The sequence below is a fragment of the Panthera pardus genome, unplaced genomic scaffold (assembly GCF_024362965.1).
Source record: "Panthera pardus isolate Hobbes unplaced genomic scaffold, ASM2436296v1 HiC_scaffold_6, whole genome shotgun sequence".
NCBI lineage: Eukaryota > Metazoa > Chordata > Mammalia > Carnivora > Felidae > Panthera > Panthera pardus.
In genome coordinates, this window is record NW_026526991.1 from 97,954,459 (window position 1) to 97,975,820 (window position 21,362).

A 21,362-nucleotide genomic window follows, 5' to 3' on the forward strand; every position below is an offset into this window, starting at 1 on the left:
TCTAGGACAAGACCAGAGTTCAAGGAATCAAGGGGCTCAGATTCCTGTTATTTCCTATTTCTCTCCACACCATGAGGAGAAATCAGCTGCCCAGTCCAGTCTTGATTCTACTTTTCCTGCTTCTTCCCAGAGATGCTTTCACTGCTTCAAAACCGTAAGCAACAACATTTTCAGAAAATTCTGTTGTCCTTCTCTTTCCCATTGTTTTATCTGCTTCTTAATGTCTCTCTTATTTGTTTTCTGATTTCCTGTGAATTTATCGGCTGTTGAAGGGGCTTAGAAAAGTCAATAAGTTGTTATTGGTCATGTGGAAGAGGCATCCTCTAATTCTAGAAAACACAGAGACATGGGGCAGTAACGTTTACGAAACATTCACCGAATAAGAATACAGAATTATACAACATTTATTAAATAATAATATAGAACTCCTGCCAAAAAGAAAAAAAAAAAAAGGATACATCCTTCATTGGCTCACGAAAAGGGCTGCAGTGTCCATCCAGTGTGAAATAACTCAATCTCTGTATTTTCCCCTGGTCAGAGATCACCAAGATGAATACATGACTTTCAGAGAAGCCAGGATTTTTGTGTCAGATCACTCAAATTCTTGAGCAAACCCGTAGGGGCTGGTGTTTAGATCTTGGGAATACACAGATTAACACAATGTGGACCCTGTCCTCAACACTTCACAGTATAGAGAATAGAAAAAGTGTGCAGGGAAAGGAATACAGTGCAAAACCAGAAGCTAGCCTTGCGGGATTCTGTGAGAACAGTCGCAGAGAAAACCTACCTCCTCCTGGAAGCTGTGAGCCATATAAGGGAAGGACGTCGCCTAAGTCTTCAGAGAGAAACTTGTTTGGAAAGAAGTCTTATGAAGCAAATAGAACTTATCCAGATAGACAAGGACACTTCAGGAAGAGAGAGAGAGGCGTGGGCAACCAGAACATTGCAAAGTGAAGCATGTTTGGTGGTAGTAAATGGTGGGCGAAACAACTGGAAAGTGGTAGTTTCTTCTGGGTGTGCATGTTAATATATTTGGTGACTAGCCTCGCATGGCTCGATCGACTTCGCTTCCCTCATCACAGAGTGAAAGAAAGAAAAGAGCCAACATTGCTTCTGAAATAGTACTGAGAAGCAATGCCACTGCTCCTTATCCATTAAATATCAGCTATTTAGTGTCCTAGAATAAAGAAATTCATATCACCCACATGAAACCCAAGACCACATGTAGACAGGTTCTTAAGGCTTTCGATGATAATTAATGGGTTAATCACATTTTGTTGTTGCTCAAACAAACATTGTTTTAGCTTCATAGGCATACAATTGACAAAATTATGAAATATCTAAAAAGTACAACGTGATGGTTAAATTTACCTATATACTGGAAGGATTCCTCCCATTGGCTTAATTCACACATCCATCTCTTGAGTATTTATTTACTCTTCCTTTTTGTGTGTGTGAGAACAGTCTAATTCTCCTTCCAGCAGATTTCATTCATACAATGCAGAGTTATCAACTGTAGTCACTGTGTCACACATTGTATCTGTGTCACACTGTGTATCTTCAGACTTTATTCATCTTATTATAACTGAAAGTTTGTACCCTTTTGCCAACTTCTCCCTATTTCCTTCAACCGCGCCCCCTACCCTGCCCCGCCCCTAGTAATCACAAAACCATTGTCTCTTCTGTTTCTGTGAATTTGATTTTATTTAAAAGGGTCTATATAAGTGGCAGCATGCAATATTATCTTTCTCTGGCATATCTCACATGTATATATTTCTTTAGAGAGAGAGGGAGAGTGCACATGAATGGGGGAGAGGGGCAATAAGAGAGAGAGAGAGGGAGAGAGAGAGAAAATCCCAAGCAGGCTCCACACTCAACACGGAGCCCAACACAAGGCTCAATCCCACCACCCTGGGATCACAACCAGAGTCGAAATCAAGAGTTGGATGCTCAACTGACTGAGCCACCCAGGCACCCCTGGCATATTTCACTTACAATGTCCTCAAAGCCCATCCATGTTGTTGCAAACAATGGGATTTCCTTTTTTTAAGGGTGAATAATATCCTATTATACATCATCCCATTTTCTTGATCCATTTCCAAATTTCAAAGCACATAATGATTCATGGATTGCTTATCCATAGCTTAGGAATAGTTCTATGATTGGTGATTACAGAAAAGATTATCTAGAAAACAGCCACAATCATGAAGTCTTTTTAACCTTTCCATGGTTGACCCGGAGCCCTCTTCTCCACAGGCAGTACCTGGTGCTGGTCCCATCTCAGCTGTACACTGGGGTTCCTGAGAAGGCCTGTGTCATGCTCAATCACCTGAATGAGACGATGACACTGAACATAATTCTGGAGTATGGAATGCAGATCAGTACCCTCCTCACCAAGCTGGTGACAGAGAAGAACTACTTCTCCTGCAGCCCCTTCATTGTCAGTAGGACTCTTTGGGATATGGAAGCTCGTTAGAGAAAGAGCGTATTAGCTGATGCCTTGTATTCTGACCCCCAGCAATAAAAAAGCATAATGAAGAAACACATGAGAAGTACAAAGTGAAAGTTTCTACTGAATACGCTTTCATAATATTTACAAACAGTCCTAGTGCAATATATGAAAAGTAATGGTAGTTATAGGAAAGGTTTCATTGGCTCCTACAATTCGGAGATGAATAAAGGCCATGCCGTCACCCATTACAAACACTGAAATTCATAAATTTAAGTGACTTATTTAAGATCTCACACGTGATTGATGGTTAATGTACTGTCCTTCTAACTTTTTGCTACATAAGGTATTAAATAGTTAATCACACTGGCTTACTACCAGTGATAATATGTAACGTTGACGTTGACCATTGGAAAATAACATTTGATAATTACTTCAACGCCATCATACTGCTGTGGAAATTAGAGTTTGTCATTGCCTTCACTGTCTTGACTATTAGAAGACTTAGTTGGTTTTATTTCGGTGACATTTTCCCTTTAAATCAACAAAGTGTTCCTGTCATGTTACAGAAGCATGAGAGTCTATAATTCTTGACTTATCCCTTACTAATTCTCTGGGACTAACCAGAGAAAGAACAAAGTCAGAAAGGCTGAGACATTCAGACATGGGTCTGGGCAGATTTTTCAGTGCTTTTCTGTTTTACAGATTCCAAAGCTGTTCACTTCCTCAGGGTTCATTACCGTGGAGGTGAAAGGGGCAACCCATGAATTCATAAAGAAGAACATAATACATGTAAGGAGAGCAGAGACCGTTGTCATTGCCCGAACAGACAAACCCATCTACAAACCAGGACAAAAAGGTATAAGGAACCAAGGTGGCAAGAGCAACTTTAAGGGGTGGGTGTGTGGCTATCTATTACTTTATTCTGCAGTCATGAAAACACAAGCATGCTGTTATCTGTGTTACTGCCTTGGATTCCCACAGTAGGGTTTCATGGGGAAAATCTCTGTGTTTCAGTGAGATTCCGCATCGTCTCTGTGGATGTCAATTTTCACCCTGTGAATGAAACGGTAAGTCTCCTGACAGTGGATGAGTGTGGAGAAAACAAGCACAAACTTAAGGCCCATTCTTTTGAAAAACATGAGACCAATATGATCTAAGTGGTACCACTGCTGGAGAATGAGATCAGTTCATCAACCACATTATCAAAATAAAATATTCCGTTGAAATTATCTTTTTAAAGAGCCCAGTCATTTTGGGGGTGCCCAGGTAGCTCAGTCTGTTAAGCGTTCAACTTCAGCTCAGATTATGATCTTGCAGTTCCTGAGTTCAAGCCCTGCCTCAGGCTCTCTGTTGTCAGCCCAGAGCCCACTTAGGATCCTCTGTCTCTCTCTCCGCCCCCCTAACCCCCCTCCCTTCCTCTTCCGCTCCCGTGTGTGCACACACTCTCTCTCTCTCTCTCTCTCTCTGTCTCAAAAAATAAATAAACATTTTAAAAAATGTTTTTTAAATGTTTATTTATTTTTTGAGACAGAGAGAGAGAGAGAGAGAGAGACAGCCTGAGTGGGGGATGAGCAGAGAGAAAGGGAGAGGCAGAATCTGAAGCAGGTTCAAGGCTCCCAGCCATCAGCACAGAGCCTGACACGGGCCTCAAACCCACGAACTGTGAGATCACGACCTGAACCGAAGTCGGATGCTTAACCAACTGAGCCACCCAGACGCCCCAAAAATAAATAAATATTTTTTTAACCCCAGTAACTTTTATTAAACAAAGGAAAGTAGGTGAACTTGATTTCTCTCTTAGAGAGATGGAGAATTTCTCAGAGATAAATTTCATCTGCAAAATAAACTCACTCTTTTGACCTTTTTACTTAAGTGTAGGTTTCCTCCATTGTACATTATTTCGTAAAAGGCAAGTCATGACTTCTCAAGAGATATATATATGAGAACTAAACATGTAAAACTAAACTAAACATGTAAAATGCATGTGAACCAAATTGGGGCACATTTCCTTGTTTGGATAAAAAATATATACAGACTCACTTCCCCTGATCCAGATAGGCTATCAATGCTGAGATCATGGCTTTCTTTTTCTAACCTCCATCCCACACTCATACTATCTTTTTTTTTTTTTTTACAGTTCTCAGTGGTTTATATTGAGGTAGGTAAGATCTTATGCATCTCCGTTGGGATGTGAACTTACTACAAGTTAGGTTCCACTGCCTGTCCCGCCTCCTCCCTTCTAGCACTCCACCAAAACTAAACACTGTTTTCCCTATCTATCTTAAATCCTCTGGAGACTGGGTAAGATGTAAATGAAAGAACAAAATCCCCTGAGGTGATACAATTTAGTGACTTTTCCAGTATTTCTAACCAAAATGGATACCCGTTGTAATCTTTAACATCTCATAGCTAGTAACCTTGATGTCCTTTTCTGAGCATAGAATTCCTAGAAAACTTTGTTCACTACCTTTGATTTGTAGCAAAGTACCTTTGATTTGATTTGATGTAGTCAATTTGCCAACCGTCTACTATCCGACTCCCAATGTGCCCTCCCTGGAAAGCTGCCCCTCTACTCAAAATACCTATTTCAATGGTTTCTATGAACTCATGTTTTTACCTATAGAATCCCAAGAGGAATCGAATTTTCCAATGGCAAAATGTCAGACTGCAAGGGGGACTCAGCCAGCTCTCCTTCCCACTCTCGGTGGAGCCCACCCTGGGTACCTATAATATTATGATGCAGAAGGAGTCAGGGGGAACACTACAGCACTCCTTTGAGGTGAAGGAATATGGTAAGAATTCTGCATGTGCTCGAGACATTTATGACATTAGAGTATTTAAGAGCTTAAGAGTTTTTATACATAGGTACAAGCAAAAATCTAGCATATAGTAGGTGCAAATTAGCAAGTTTTTTATTTATCTAAATATTCACTAAGTGCTTTTCATGCGCTATCTTGTTTAATCCTCACATCACCCCTCTGAGGCAGAGACTGTATTATCCCCATTTTACAAATGAGTACATGAGGACTAGAACTGTTAGTAATTTGCCAAAATCACAGAGCCAGCAAGAGGCAAGAAATATTTTATTAAGTCCATTTGACCCTATTCAATCAGAAATTGTTAACCAATACAATAAATATGTGCATGCATCTGTTGATCTGTATCTTATAACTGAGGGTACCTCTGGGCCGCACCTATGACCTAGACCTATACTACTCCAACCAAAGTAGTCAGACGTTGAAGCCACCTTACCAGTTATCAGTTATGTGGATTTTCTCATGCCAATTGAACGTGGGTGAGGAGACTTGATCAACAAAAGCACGATTCCCCAAATTCACCAGACCTGCCACGGGAATTATAGAACAAGGATCTCTTGCAAGAACAGCTAATCTTACACAACTGTGAGAGAGGCCGGAAAAGTAAGGGTCCAGCAGGAGGAGCTAATGAGTCAGAGGAAATTACTAACCAGTTCTCGGGAAGCATGGGTGGGGACAAATAAGTTAGCACCCGCAAGGGTCCCTTCAGATGCCAAAGTGGACCCCCAAGGGCCACCGCCATAGAAGAATCTATGGAAGGCCGTACGTATACATATCTCTTCATATCCACTGCTTCAGTATTTCTGTAGTCAAGCGTCTAGTGGTAGATCTTGGGCCTCTATCAGTCAGCAGGACTCGCAGCTGGGAGGAAATGGACACAGAGAAGGACAGAATTAGGACAAATTGGAATCAACTGGCTTCTCTGTACCTTTCACCACATCCAACCATGTGGATCTTTAGAGACTCAGGGTGCTTCTTTCCTTCCGTCTTTGAAATCTTAAACAAATTCAGAGGAGATGCTAGGAAAGGTAATCCCAGCTTAACCAAGTTAACGCAGGACAGACTACCCGTGGTCGGAAACACATCACCCTCATCAGAGGTGGCTCTGCTGCTCCTTATTGCAGTTGACATCATTTCATGTGATCTTACATTATAAGGTTCTGTAATAGAATCATTACTAATACTTGCGAGATATCCCGCCCACCTTCATGTCTTTCTCCCTTCTGTTGACAACAGTTTTGCCCAAATTTGAGGTCCAAGTGAAAATGCCCAAGGTTATTGGCTTTCTAGATGAAGAATTTGTGGTATCCGCCTGTGGCCTGTGAGTTACATTTTTTTTTTTCATTCCAATTCTATTTCCCGGCTCTATTTGCATTGGTAACTGGACTTCAAGGTATTTTAATTCGAGAATGACTTTCTCCAACTAGGGAGCATGAGAGGCAGCATAAGACATCCTACTAATAATAAAAGTATTGCCTGACCCCTGAAAATGTGCAAGACCGTGTTTTAAGTGCCTTGCCCCTGTTAACATTTATTCTCACACTAACCTTGTGAGATGGGGATAGTTATCCTTAGTTTGCAAATGAGGAAACTATAACACATAGAGGATAAAAAAAACTTGCTCAAGTTTCTACAGATAGTAAGTGACAAACTGGAATTTAACCCAATAGTCTGGCTCCAGGGCGTGAACTCTTCACCCCTATCCTATATTCCTTCTGCAATTAAATAAAAAAAAAAAATCTAGTTTCATGAAACTTTCTACAACCGAAATTGAATGCAAGATGTCCAACTCAAGGTCATGCTCATGCTCATAAATTCTGTGTTATTCTGTGTCATACAATCCCCATTTTTTTATTGCCCCTGATTTCCTAAACTATGGGAAATTAGAAAAAAATTAAGAACTTTTCTTAAGTAGATATATAGACATATAATGTATAGATATATAGATATATATAGATGTATACATGTGTCACAGTTATTTCTTCCCTGGTTACCTTTTGGTGTAGTAAGACACTCTTCACGTGTACTGAAGAGACACTTTACCTCTTGGTTTTGAAAGCAGTGTGAGGATCATCATATCTTCATCTTTCTCGCCAGTTTTGATGCCGTAGATCTTTCCCTTAGAAGGGGGAGCACTTTCAGTCAGGTTTAAAGATTCCTCAGAGTGAGAGTTAGTAAATCATTTATTGCTTTATCAGCATTGCTAGAAACTGGGGTGGGGAGGACTATAAGAAGAGGAGACTCGGGGCCATTGAAGCCAACTGTCACCTACCCCACAGTTTTGGCTAAAGCAATAGGTCTCAAACTTAAGTGAGCAGCTGGATCTATTGAGGTGATTAGCTAAAATGTAGTTTCCTTGGCCACGCCTCTGGAGATTCCAATCGTGAACCTAAGGAAAGATTGAGGACTCCGAATCGCAATACCTATCTCAGGTAATTTCAGGGTAGATGGTCCATGAAGCATACGTTGAGAAAGAACAGACTAACCTGGCTTCACATCATATCTTCATTCAGCCTGCTCTGACACATACCACAGAATGGTTAGTTTATAAACAACAGAAATTTGTTGCTCACAGTTCTAGAGGTTGGGAACCCCAAGGTCAAAGTGCTGGCATGGTCACATTCTGGTGAAGGTTCTCTTTCTTGCTCATGGCTGGTTGCCTTCTTGCCATGTCCTCATATGGTGGAAGGGACAAGCGATCTCTCTGGAGCCTCTTTTATAGAGGCACCAATCACATTCATGAGGGTTCCACCCTCATGATCTAAGCACCTCCCAAAGACCTCACGCCTAATGCTTTCATCCTTGGTGTTTAGGATTTTCACATACAAATTTGGGGGGTGCAAACATTCAGAGCATACCATAGCATATCCTTCCCTCAGATTTGGCAGAATCAGACTAAGTCATTATGATACTGTTCATTTATAACATTTCTGTTCGATAGCTAGTGCTTTTGAATATTCAAATTTCCAGTTAAGTTCTCATTTATCTTCTTAAAATATATACGAATTAGAGATGACTTAGAAATACACCATCTAGAGACCCTTAAATTTTTCCCCCAAACAACTTAGGAGGCATTGTCAAAGGTGGAATTATAACTTAGATAATCTGATGGCAGAGAAAGAAGGAAATAAGACAGTAAAACCCCAACTGGAAAGGAGGAAAGATCTGAGAAAAACCACATTGTTAATTTTTCATTTGGAGGTGTTTCAAAAAGATTCAGTAAGTATTTTCTCTTAGAGTTGTAGATGTATATCCACTTGGATAATTAAGACGGTTTCAGAACAAGTGCTTCTAAAGAACAAATTCATATGGAAGGAATTACGACAGCTATAGATGAACAAGATGGATATACGAATGGATCAAATTATGTGAAAAAATATCTGAGTTATTTATATTAAACATATTCTCATCTATAACTGTTTGACTGTCATAGATACACATATGGAAAGCCGGTCTCTGGTCTGGTGACAATTAATGTATGCAGAAAATATTCACGATACCATTCCAACTGCCATGGAAGATATTCACAAAAGATCTGTGAAGAATTCAGTCGACAGGTATATGGAAACCACTCTCCCCAAGACACTAACAACAGATCTTGTTTTCTCAGGGATTCAAATGCAATAAGGAATATCATACAATAGAATACAATATTGTATTGTGAAAACAGTATAACAAAGAGTAGTGTTTGAAATGGTCCCCTAGGAAAAAATGTAGAATAAGGGAAACATTGTAAGATTGCCTGGCAACGTTAGGAGGTTTCTTGATAGTTGGGTTCATGAATTTATACTGGTATTTATGCGGCCAGCAGAGAGTGGCAGTGAGTGGGCCCTATAAGGGTATGGAAAAGAAAGTTATCAGAGCTGCAGAGAGCAAATGAATGAAAGGCTAGGATGATGAATATGATAATGAATGTCAAGACAAGCATCAATAAGCAACATAAACATGAGAGGAATTTAGTTACAAAACCTTTAAAATATCAGGGATAAGGGATGAGTTTTTATTTTCAAGTGAGTAAATTAAAATACGATTAAGTAAATTAGATGTAAATTAACTATGATTACATTTTATTATGCAATGAATATTTTCATGGAGATAAATAAAAAAATGAAAACAAATCTTTCTTAAGGTATGGATCCCAATATTTAGTTGGGAAATCTATTATAATGATTCATATATTCAATGAATATATGTTTTTATTAATGTCCTAGACATGGAGAAATACAGTGAAGAAAACATAATCCTCAGTCGATGTTTAGATAAAGGTAGTCACAGAGGAGATGTTACATCTTTTTTTAATTAATGTTTTATTTATTTATTTTGAGAGAGAGAGAAAGCAAGGGAGAAGCAAACAGAGAGAGGGAGAGAGAGAATCCCAAGCAGGCTCCACGCTGTCAGCACAGAGCCTGATGTGGGGCTCGAACTCACAAACTGTGAGATCATGACCTGAGCTGAAACCAAGAGTCAGATGCTTAACCGACTGAGTCACCCAGGCGCCCCAGAGATATTATGTCTGAGCTGAGTTTAGAAGAGTAGTAACCGTTAGCCCGGATAAGAATGGGAGCAAGAACGTCATCGTCTGAGGAACAGCATACGCAGAGAGGCAGAATTACAAAATACAGTGGCGCATTTGGAAACTAGGAAGTTTAATTGGGCAGAAGCAGAATAGGCTTTCAGAAGAGGAGAGAGAAGCCAGAGGCAATGAGTAACTCGATTAATGAAGAAATATGATGTCTTCTTTGGCTTGGGAAGGGATAAGCACCTGAAAGATGTTCAGAACATTTGTAAAATCTCCTTTGGCAGGAAATGTGGAGCACAAAATTTTCGTAGATTGCTAACTGCTTTTTGTGGCAGCAAATCAGAGGACCCAGGAATTCTCTTTCTTTCCTTTCAGGCAGACGGTAAAGGCTGTTTCACACAACTCGTACAGACGAAAATATTCCAGCTGAGACAAAAGGGGTATGACATGACAATACAAGTGGAAGCCAAGGTCAAAGAGGAAGGAACAGGTTGGCATTGTTTTTAAATATTGATTAATTCATTAGGTTACTAGTTTATTACCCTTTTTTCAAGGTTATGTATGTATGTGTGTGCATGTGTATGTATATATGTGTGTGTATGTGTGTGCATATATTTATAACCATAATAACATTTTCACAAGAAATGTAAAAACTAGGAGCCCCTGAGTAGTTCAGTGGGTTAAGCGTCAACTCTTGACTTCGGCTCAAGTCATGATCTCACGGTTGGTGAGTTCGTCAGGCTCTGCACTGACAGTGTGGAGTCTGCTTAGGATTCTCTCTCTCCCCCTCTCTCTCTGCCCTACCCACACTTGCACTCTCTCTCTCAAAATAGATGAACATTAAAAAAAAAAAGAAATGTAAAACCTAAAGGCCAAATGAGCATGAAGAGAATTAATTCTAATAGAGAGGCAAAGTTTATAAAGTAGCATGTGGGCTGATTTGTACAGAATGGATAATATTTTGAAAGCTAGCAATGGACTGAGAAAAAAGCATGATTCATGTAAAATAAATGTGTTTGGTCTCAGAAGGATTTGAAAATGCAGGTAGGGGCTAAGATGTGTAAAAAGTAAATCATATGCCAAAAAGGTTAGACTTTATTATGAAAAGCCTTGGATATCTTCAGATATATTGGAGTAGAATGTTCTAAATAAATTGATATTTTAAAAATACAATTCTAGCAAACATGAAGGGGACAGGCTAGATGAAACAATTTTAAGGTATCACAGTGTGATACAGCAGATTATTCAAAATGGCTTCAAAGATTACAAATCTGGGGCCTGGAAAATGGAAATGCCATTAACCAAGATAAGGAGTAGATGTGAAAAAGTTATGGTAATGAGAATGTGTCAAAGATAATTAATTATAATCTGGAATACCAAAGTAGAATATGATTCGTTCATCCTCAAAAATAATTTTAAAAGAAAACCAGAGCAAAATCAGAACCATAAATGTATATCTGAAACAATTCCTATTGTATCTATACCCTTGTAAGGGTAAATGCAATTGTTCTGAAAGAGAACTCACTTAGCTTTGCTAAATTGAGGCTAGAGGCAGACAAGGAGAGGCCCAAGGACAGAAATAACTACATTTAGGACATAGTATCAAATCAGTCAGAATAATAAAATTAGAAGTCATAGGGATGGGGGGAAATAATAAAATAGAGTTTCTTAGAAGACACTGGAAAGGTTTCAGTGGTACTGATGTATGAAGTATTTCTGAGAACTCACTTGGATGAAGTCTGAGATGAAAATACTATAGTGGGAGAAAATAAGGGATCTTTTAGACTTTGATAGAACAGTGCTTTAGATGATGAAGATAAAACACAGATTACACTTCAATAAATGGAAAGGCACCAGGTGTTGGCTATACCTTGCAAGGGCCATACAAGTGAAAAGAAGGGTCTTTCTGGGTAAGAGGTTTGTGATAGAAAATAAGCATATTTTAAACATGATTCCAATGTAAAGAATCATGTTGCATGCAGAAAGTCATGGGGAGAGGGCAAGGATCTGAGAGAGATGGAAACAAAAATGGCGCAAGATCACAGAAGAGGTGAGGAGCTTAAGAACATAGAGCAAGTAGGATACTTGCGAAACCAGAGGAATTGGGGAATGAGGTAAAATAATTTTTTATACAAACGTGAAGCTAAGGTCATGTTGCTTATATTTTCTAAGTGTGAGAAATTCTAGAGAGGAGAAGATATAGAATAGAGATAGTAATTTGTTATGATGGAGTGAAGCTGGCTTGGAGGTAGGAGGTGAGTTGAATATATAGAACAGTTCAACCTCGCTTATTTCTTTTTCAGAGTTGGAATTAACTGGGCATGCATCATGCATAATCACAAGCACCTTAAGCAAATTGAAATTTATAAAAGTGGATACATATTACAGACATGGGCTCCCTTTTTTTGGACAGGTAAAATATCTTTTCAATAGAATCATAATTTGGGGGATGTGGCCTTTAAGAAAATGAATTTTTGTACCCCAAAGTATAATTTGTTATAAAAATAAATATTTATTTTGAGTGAGGAAAGAAATTATGGCAAATGACAAACTTAAAAGGCAAACACTATCACATGCAGAAAAATAAAGCACACTTACTAACTTCTAACACATCTCTAGAATACATTTTTCCCTGTGTAGTTTGACTGCAGACTCTTTACCTGTTTATAAACAATGATTTTGTTTTATAATTTTTTAAAGATACTCTTTCATCTAGATGATTGAGATTGAATTTTTCATATTGATAGTTTTAAACACATTTTTGTCAGCTTCAAAGATCAGTATCGGTAATCACATTGGTAAATTTTCAGACTGATATCCAGCTAAGTAAGTAAGCTATCAGTTTTCTTTCATATAAGAGATAGAAGTTTTCTGGACATTTAAAATTTTCTTCTTTAGTAACTAATCTTTAACCTGACAGTTGATAGACAATTTCCTTATTTTAGTGATGTTGTGAATTGTATATTTTCTTCATTTATTGCAGTATTTTGCATCAAATTGACAAAAAATTAATAAATGTATAGATGTGGTTGTGTAAGACCATTTCAAACCAAGAGGAGTACATGAGCAAACTGAGGGCTTAAAAGATGAATATGACTTGGCCAGAAATTTAAGAAAGAGGGGAGAATGGCCAAGGCTCTAGGTTTTAAATAGCTTTTAAAGACCAAGGAAGCGGGGCGTCTGGGTGGCTGAGTCAGGTGAACGTCCAACCCTTGATTTCGGCTCAGGTCATGATCCCACAGTTCATGAGATCGAGTCAGCGTCAGGCTCAGAGCTAACAGTGAGGAGCCTGCTTGGAATTCTTTCTCTGCACCTCTCTTTCTTGTGTTCTCTGTCTCAAAATAAACAAATTTTTTTTTATTTAATTTAAGCAAATTATTTTAACTGAAGAGCGAAGAGCTAAGAGGTAGCCAGGGTGACTGGCTGAGATAGAAGATATAACTGGATGGACTGTATAGTTGTAGGTAAGCCAGAGCAGCCCTTGAGAGCCTTTTAGAATAAGCTCAGAATTTTGTACTGAGGAGTTACTAAAGGTTTTAAGGAGAATAGCATGATCAGTTTAGCTGAGGCAGTATAGAGAATGGTTTGAAGCCAGCAGGAAGCAGGAAGAAGGCGAACTGTGTAAGATTCAATAAAATGGTATTGGAAACCAGACGGAGAAAAATATTGTGTCCTGTCATCTGAGAAAAGAGGTAGAGTTAAAATAAAAACAAAGCTTTTCAGAATTGCAATTTGGGAAACATGGATTTGGGCAACAATTCAAATAGTGCCCCCTGGCCTGCAAAAACAAAAATCAACAGTTTTTCAAGACAAAGGGGAATTCTAGTACATGTCTTTTATGAGGAATTTCGATTGGCGTTGGTGGCAGAAGACTAATCTTGACTGAATGTAAGCGGTTACTAAGGATATCATCGAGCAAAATCTCCTGTAGCAGGTGGCAGGTGTTCGGGCTGAGTTTGGTCCAGTTCCGAAGTTCATGGTTCTTCTGCCGAGGACCATCAGCCTGAGTGCCTAAGGCACTCAGTGCCTAAGTGCCTAAGGCTGATCTCCCTAATGGCCTCCCAGCTCCATTGTAAACCTTTTGATAAGAGACCTCATTTTATTTCACCTTTCACAGGTTTTAACTGGAATGGCAGCAATGAATCTAGAGAGAAATGAATAGGAATAAAATGCGTTCAACAGGGAAAGAGATAGCATTTGGCCAATGGTTAGATACAGTCAGTCAAAGAGAGAAAAATGATTTAAAAAGAGAAGAAAAAAAGCCTATGGGATGAATAGAAGCACCATATACTGAGACAGAGAACAGCGGGGAGGAAGAAAATTGGGAAAGGTAATATCACGAGTCCATTCTGGGATATTCGCAGTTGTTTCAGGCTCAGGGAATATCTATATAGAAAAGTCAAATAGTCTAGAGCCCAGAAAACAAGTCTAATTTTCAGATTCTAAGATCTTCGGTAAATGACAGCAGCCACGAGGTCAAGAGGTGAATGCAACAAAGAACGGAAGATGCCATTGCCACGTAACCCTTGACACCAGCTATCTCTTCCTCACTTCTAGGTTCTTCTAGTCAATGAGAAGGATCAGCCAATCCCCAATAAAACTGTAGTCGTCACTGTGGATGGAAATGCATATCATTCCAACTTTATCACGGATGACCATGGTTTGGTAGACATTTCCATTAATACCACCAGGTTCACATCTTCTTCATTCACAGTTTCGGTAGGTGGGAAGGGGCATCTGGGGCTGCAAAAAGATTGCTGAGGCTGCATAATTTAAGGGTATGTGGGAAGCATGTAAATTCTACGGAAAAAGAAATGGCAACACAGAGGAAAATAGAAATTAAGCAATGTGGAGACCTAACTCAGAAGAAAACATGATCTGCCAGAAACCTTTTACTTTAGATTGACTCCATTTACAACCTGCCGTAGACATTTATTGGCTCATCTTGACCTTCCCTCGTAAAATTCAATGTTTTCACAATTCTGTTACAGATTAGATTTTCTTGATTTCTTCGATGTGCCGCTATTGTTTGTTTTCTGTAGAAGGTTCAAATAACTTTATGCAGTTTATAGGCATAAGGGTATTAAGAAAAAGTAATTGGTCTTGACTGTGAGTGAATATCATCTACTAAATCAGTATGGCACAAGCATGAATAAAGTTAAGGAAAAGTCACTCACAGATTATGCTTTATTTGGGAAAACAAACTATAATGGAGCCAAATAAACATGGTTCACATAAAATCTTTAGTAAATGAGGGAAACCCTGGGTGGCTCAGTCGGTTAAGCGTCCGACTTCAGCTCAGGTCATGATCTCACAGTCCGTGAGTTGGAGAGCCCACGTCGGGCTCTGTGCTGATGGCTCAGAGCCCGCGTCAGGCTCTGTGCTGATGGCTCAGAGCCCAGAGCCTGCTTCTGCTTCTGTGTCTCCCTCTCTCTCTGACCCTCCCCCGTTCATGCTCTCTCTCTGTCTCAAAAATAAATAAACATTAAAAAAAAGAATCTTTAGTAAATGACAGAGTGACCAACACGTACATAATGTATTTTCAAGACCTTGATTCTTTCCACTAGGTCACTTACAAAAAGAACACCCGCTGTTTTGATAACTGGTGGCTTGAAGAATATCATACGCCAGCACAGCACACTGTAAAGCGTATTTCCTCCCCGAGCAAGAGTTACCTACACCTTGAACCTGTTACTGGTACTGTGGCCTGTGGACAAATCCAGGAGATCCGGGCACACTACATCCTGAATGAACAGATTCTAAAGGATGAAAAAGATTTGACCTTCTATTATTTGGTAAGAATAGAAGTACCTCTTCCTTATTACAAGACCTCAAAAAGATTGAGTTCTTATCGAAGTGATACGCTTTGTAAGACATCAGTGAAAACCTTTTCTTGTCCTTGTTTTTATGCTTGAAGAGAAGTAGCTTCCTAATACATTATCAATGCTTTCATTTCTCATTTATGCTCTGGTCTCCACTGGAATTTCTAAGCTTTTTTCTGAGTTCCAATGGAAAATTATTGAAGGAGAGAGGAAAAAGCCAGGGAGAATGCCTTGTTAGACAAAAATAATGTTTTTCTTAGAACTCAATAGGTAAATAAGCAAAGGGCAAGAAATCAAGAACTTATTCAACAGGAAATAAAATTATAAACAAGCTTCTGGAAAATATTCAGTTTTGACATTAATTGAAGAAGTGAAAAATAAAACAATAAAGCAGTAGCAATACACCTGTAAAGCTTCTAAATAGTTACAAACCTTATGACCAATGTTAAATGAAGGGAAAAAGGGCATTGACAGGCATATCATAAATTGATATGATACTTTTGAGGCCAATAAACCTATTTGTGCCCTGAGATTAAAAATATAATCCCAAACTGGCAGTTACTCAGATAAGTCACTTTAAGAAAAAAAAAAAAAAAAATTACATGTAAGAGACTGTGTATAGGAAGATTAACTGTAGACAATATGTTTTTAATTTTTTTAATGTTTTTATTTATTTTTGAGAGAGACAGAGACAGAATGTGAGCAGGTTAGGGGCAGAGAGAGAGGGAGACACAGAATCCGAACCAGGCTCCAGGCTCTGAGCTGTCAGCAAAGAGCCCGACGCGGGGCTCGAACTCACAAGCTGTGAGATCATGACCTGAGCCAAAGTCAGATCCTCAACTGACTGAGCCACCCAGGCGCCCCGTAGACAATATTTTTAAAAATTCTATTGAAAAGTTTTTTAAAAAGTTGACAGTAAGTCAGAATCTTAGTTTTATTGCTTGTTAGTTACGTGACGTTGGGCAATTTACCTGATCTCGTTTGTAAAGACAAACGTCAATCATCTTACCTGAATACTAGGGATGAGATTTATACCCACTTCATGGGAATACTGTGCACATTAAATAAAATCCTATAACTAAATAATTTAGCTCAATGCCTGGCACAAAGAGAGTGTCAATACCTTTGGCTTTTTAACAATAAAGAATACTTACATATATTTTATATCTATCTGCTTTTAGTACATATTGCCTTGTGTATGTTTAAAATATTTGTTGAAAGAATATGCAAATTTGAAATCTCAATATTCAAGAAAAATAGCAAATACTAAATAAAATACTAAAACATTGCAAAACATGTATTTGTTATTTAAAGTATGTAACTCTACACATAGGAAAATACTGAAAGAGAACTTTAGTGTTCAAAACTTCTGGGTTGCAGTAGTGAGATAATTTATTTATATATTTTGAATAGGCTCTTGTGAGTTTAATATGTGCCTTTTAAAACGATAATGGATATCTTTCCGTCTTCAGATCAAAGCAAGAGGAATCATCTGCCGATCAGGAATCCACGTGTTGTCCATTGAGCACGGAGAAAGTAAGTACTTCCAGGATTTCCCCCCTTTTTTTTTTTCTCTCGTATACTCAAATTCTGTACATTTTAGCAAGACGGAGCTACTTTTACATTTTACATTTACATTCTACAGAGGTCATGGTCTCCAACCTTCTTCAATCAACCAAAGACGAGGATAAGCTAATACAAAACAAATAAACATTTTAAAGGTTGCGGGGGGGGGGGGGGGCGGGGGGCACCTGGGTGGCTCAGTTGGTGAGGTGTCCGATTTTTTATTTCAGCTCAGGTTGTGATCTCACAGTTGTGAGATCTAGCCCTGTGAGACGGAGCCTGCTTGTAATTGTCTCTCTCCCTCTCTCGCTCTCTCTCTCCTCCTCTCCCCCACTAGCCCTCTCTCTCTCTCTCTCAAATAAATAAACATGCAAAACGATAGCATACTAGGTTCATTTTAGTCCATTTAGTAATTTCTCTTATTTTTGTAACATTTCTATATTTTAAATTTTATTTCTAAAGTAAAATATATTCATTTTATAATTAAATGTTTTAAAATGCATATATTTTTATTAAAATGTTAATTTTATTAACGTATTTATTTGAAAGTGCAGAAAATCACCAAGGAAAAATTTTACTGTGTACGTCTTTGAATTCATTTCCTATTGCTGCCGTAATACATTACCACCCACTTTCTGGCTTATAACTGCAAATTTATCATTTTACACTTCTGTAGGTCAGAAGTCTCACTGGGTTAATATCAGGGTGACAACAGGACTGGCTGCCTTCTAGTGCTCTAAGGAGTTACCCGTTTCCTTGCCTTAGAACCTCCTGCATTCCTCAGTTTGTGGCCCCTCTATCTTCAACCCCGGGAGCACTTCATCTTCAAATCTCTCTCTTACATTTCTGCCCCCTTTTTAAAGATCACTATGATTCAGGGGTGCCTGGGTGGCTCAGTCGATTGAGCGTCCACTTCGGCTCAGGTCATGATCTCACAGTTGTCTCTCTCCCTCTCTCTCTGCCCCTCCCCGACTCATGTTCTGTCTCTCTCTGTCTCAGAAATAAATAAACATTAAAAATTTTTTTTTTTTTAAGTAAAGATCACTATGATTCCATCGGGCTCACTTGGATAACCTAGAATGATCTCCCCCTCTCAAAGTCCTTGACGTAATCACATTTGCAAAGTCCCTTTTGCTGTGTAACATAACATGTACACAACTTTTTCAGATTATGATATCTTTGGGGAGGATGTTAATCTGCCTACCACAAACTGCCCTCTGGCCCCAAAGATTCACATCCGTCCCATGTGCAAAATGCACTCACCCTATCCCAACAGCCTTAAAAGACTCCATCCTTTACAGCATTAACTCAAGTCCAAAATCTCATGTAAGTCTCATCATCTCAAAAGTCCCAAATATCATCTTATTGTCTAAGTTAGATATTGGTGAGGCCTTAAGTGTAACCCTTTCTAGGACAAAAAGAGTTATCAGTCCCAAGAAATTTTGAAAGCCGTTTGGACAAACAACGTTAGGTTTCAGAATACTGCTTAAGCTGCATCATACAAGTATTTGCATGTGATATTTTCATTTGTGCTCAGTTCGAAACATTGTCAGATTTCCCTTTTAATTTCTTCTTTGGACTCTGGGTGAGTCATAAAATAAGTATGTTTTTTAGTGTCTAAATATTGAGGTATTTTTCAGAAACTTTTCTTAGTGATTTCTACCTTCATGCCATTGTGGTCATTTCTTTTAAATTTACTGAGACATGTTTTATGGCCCCACATATGGTCTATCTTGATAAATGTTAGTATTTCTATTCTTCTGCTCTTCAGCGTTTTCTAAATGTCATTTAAGTCAAGTTGGTTCACAACATTTCTATATCTTATACGGCACTTTCCTTCTGAATTTTCTTGAATCACCAACATCTCTCGATTTCTGTTATCCCAGGAAGGATAATTAACCTTAAAAAAAAAGGGGGGGGGGGTTTGTTCCAAAAGGTAAATACATTTGGTCTGTTTATTTGTTACATGTCCCTAGGCTAAATCTCATAAATAGCCTCCTTTTTTTCTGTTCATTTGATAATTATAAGCTATCATTTTACAAAAACAAAATAAAAATAAAATAAAAACTTTTATTAGCAGCATATTTAGGAATCAAAAAGCTCATTCACCCAAGGTGAATCAGTATATGCAGGAAAAAAATGAAGAGTACCCATTACAAAAATTAAAATATGTTTGTCTTTTACCTTTGAAACCCCATTTCCGTGTCCTTGGCACGGAGTGGGCACACAAGAAATATTTTTAAAGTAATTCATAAATAAAGGATAAGATATCTCTTTGTCTACAACCTGTGGTAGCTAAACTTTATTTGAAGTTTACATATTTGAACTATATTTGAAGAGAACTAACTTTGAAAATAATATAGCTTCCTGTCCTGATATATCTCTATAATAAGAGTTTTGGATAAAAAGTCCATGCCCTCAAGATGTTGTTATGCTATTTTTTATGTTTATTTATTTTTGAGAGAGAGAGAGAGAGAGAGAGATAGAATGCGAGCAGGGGAGGGGCACAGAGAGAGGGAGACACAGAATCCGAAGGAGGCTCCAGGCTCCGAGCTGTCAGCACAGAGCCCGACGTGGGGCTCGAACCCACGAACTGCGAGATCATGACCTGAGCCGAAGTTGGATGCTTAACCACATGAGCCACCCAGGCGTCCCTGTTGTGACACTTTTTATGTGCTCTTTATATGGTTTTAGTATTATGGTTTCAAATTACTTTATTGAAGTATAATTAACACACAGTGTTATAGTAGCTTCAGGTGTCCAATATACTGGCTTGACAATTCTTTACATTATTCGGCGCTCACCACGATAAGTAGAGTCACCATGTGTCATCATACAATGTTACTACAATATCATTGACTATATTCCCTAGGAGATCTGGCCATTAGCGACAACATGGATGGACATAGAGCATGTTATGCTAGATGACAGAAGCCAGAAGTTTCGAATTTATTTTGACCCTGCTGTTTCCGTGCTTCTTCACCCCAAGCTGCCCTCCAACTTTCTAAAGACACAGGAAAGCTATACTTTTGAAAGAATTTCCTGCTACCCAGAACTTAGCTCGTTTACGAGAAAATTAAGTGTGGACATCACATAAGCACTATGCAATGCACGCAGAAAGAAGCAACTAAGATAAATATAGGCAATTCCCTGGTAAAACTCAGATTCACACCTGGTTTTGTCGGTAATTATTCGTACCGTATCTCTGCGGTATTGAAAATGGCCTGATGGTCAGACGAGGTTGCATTCTTTGCCTTTTCCTCGTGCATATGACAGGAATTGTGTTGATGTGGATCAGAGGTAGAGGTAATTAACGATATCTAGAAGTTCTTCCCTCTTGATTTCTTTCTTAAGAAATCTTTTTTTTTTTTCCTTCCAAGATTTTATTCAAATTCAAGTTAGTTAACATATAGCGGAGCCACTGGCTTCAGTAGAATTTAAGTGATTCCTTACTTCCATATAACACCCAGTGCTCATCCCAACGAGTGCCCTCCTCGATGCCCATCCCCCATCTAGCCCATCCCCCACCCACTCCCCTCCTACAACCCTCAGTTCGTTCTCTACAGTAGAGTCTTAAATCTCTTTTTCAATTGAAAAACAGAAAGGCGCATTAAATGCGTTTTTCGACTTAAATGCAGAAATGTATCCTACACTTTTCCGGGAAAACGTCATTGGCTCAGCATGTCCGCACTCAACACAACTGCATACACGATGGTGTAAATGCAAGTCTTCTCTTCCTTTAGTGTGCTCCAAATGTTAGAAGGAGTTAAGTCATTAGAGGGTCTCTTCTGTATAAAGTTGAGAACTCCTCCCTCTTCCTAATCAAGTATCTTGAACGTTTTCTTACTCTCCAGTGAAAGGAGTATTTTCCTTCTCCTTTCGAGTGGAGTCGGACATCGCTTCTGATGCCCAGTTGCTGCTGTATGCTTTTTTGCCTGATGGAGAAATTATTGCCGACACGGAGAAAATCAACATCGAAAACTGTTTTGCCAATAAGGTGAGTCACCTGTATCAGCAGTCCTTTTATTCATCTCCCCTTTTGAAGGGCGGAAAAGACAGATGTCGTGGCCGTTTCTAAAACCGCCATATAGTGTTCCTGGAACTTTCCTCCAAAGGACATCCAGAGGCCGAGAGTGATGCCATACCCTGAGAGGGCTGGTGAAGAAGTTCAAAGCAGGTGGCCCTAGACA

The 21,362-nt window shown here is 38.8% G+C and overlaps 1 protein-coding gene across 1 annotated transcript in view; it reads left to right on the forward strand.

Annotated features, from left to right (window-relative positions):
* The window catches only part of LOC109276049 (pregnancy zone protein-like), a 44,699-nt gene continuing 23,337 nt past the window's right edge, over positions 1 to 21,362 (forward strand). The window contains exons 1-14 of the mRNA XM_019464556.2: positions 1 to 154; positions 2,257 to 2,440; positions 3,155 to 3,308; positions 3,467 to 3,519; positions 4,590 to 4,610; positions 5,076 to 5,244; positions 6,505 to 6,589; positions 8,702 to 8,825; positions 10,163 to 10,277; positions 12,091 to 12,200; positions 14,345 to 14,506; positions 15,355 to 15,582; positions 17,082 to 17,145; positions 21,027 to 21,169. Coding sequence (XP_019320101.2) covers positions 72 to 154; positions 2,257 to 2,440; positions 3,155 to 3,308; positions 3,467 to 3,519; positions 4,590 to 4,610; positions 5,076 to 5,244; positions 6,505 to 6,589; positions 8,702 to 8,825; positions 10,163 to 10,277; positions 12,091 to 12,200; positions 14,345 to 14,506; positions 15,355 to 15,582; positions 17,082 to 17,145; positions 21,027 to 21,169 — 1,695 coding nt within the window. The 5' untranslated portion in view covers positions 1 to 71. The remainder of the gene's footprint in view (positions 155 to 2,256; positions 2,441 to 3,154; positions 3,309 to 3,466; positions 3,520 to 4,589; positions 4,611 to 5,075; positions 5,245 to 6,504; positions 6,590 to 8,701; positions 8,826 to 10,162; positions 10,278 to 12,090; positions 12,201 to 14,344; positions 14,507 to 15,354; positions 15,583 to 17,081; positions 17,146 to 21,026; positions 21,170 to 21,362) is intronic.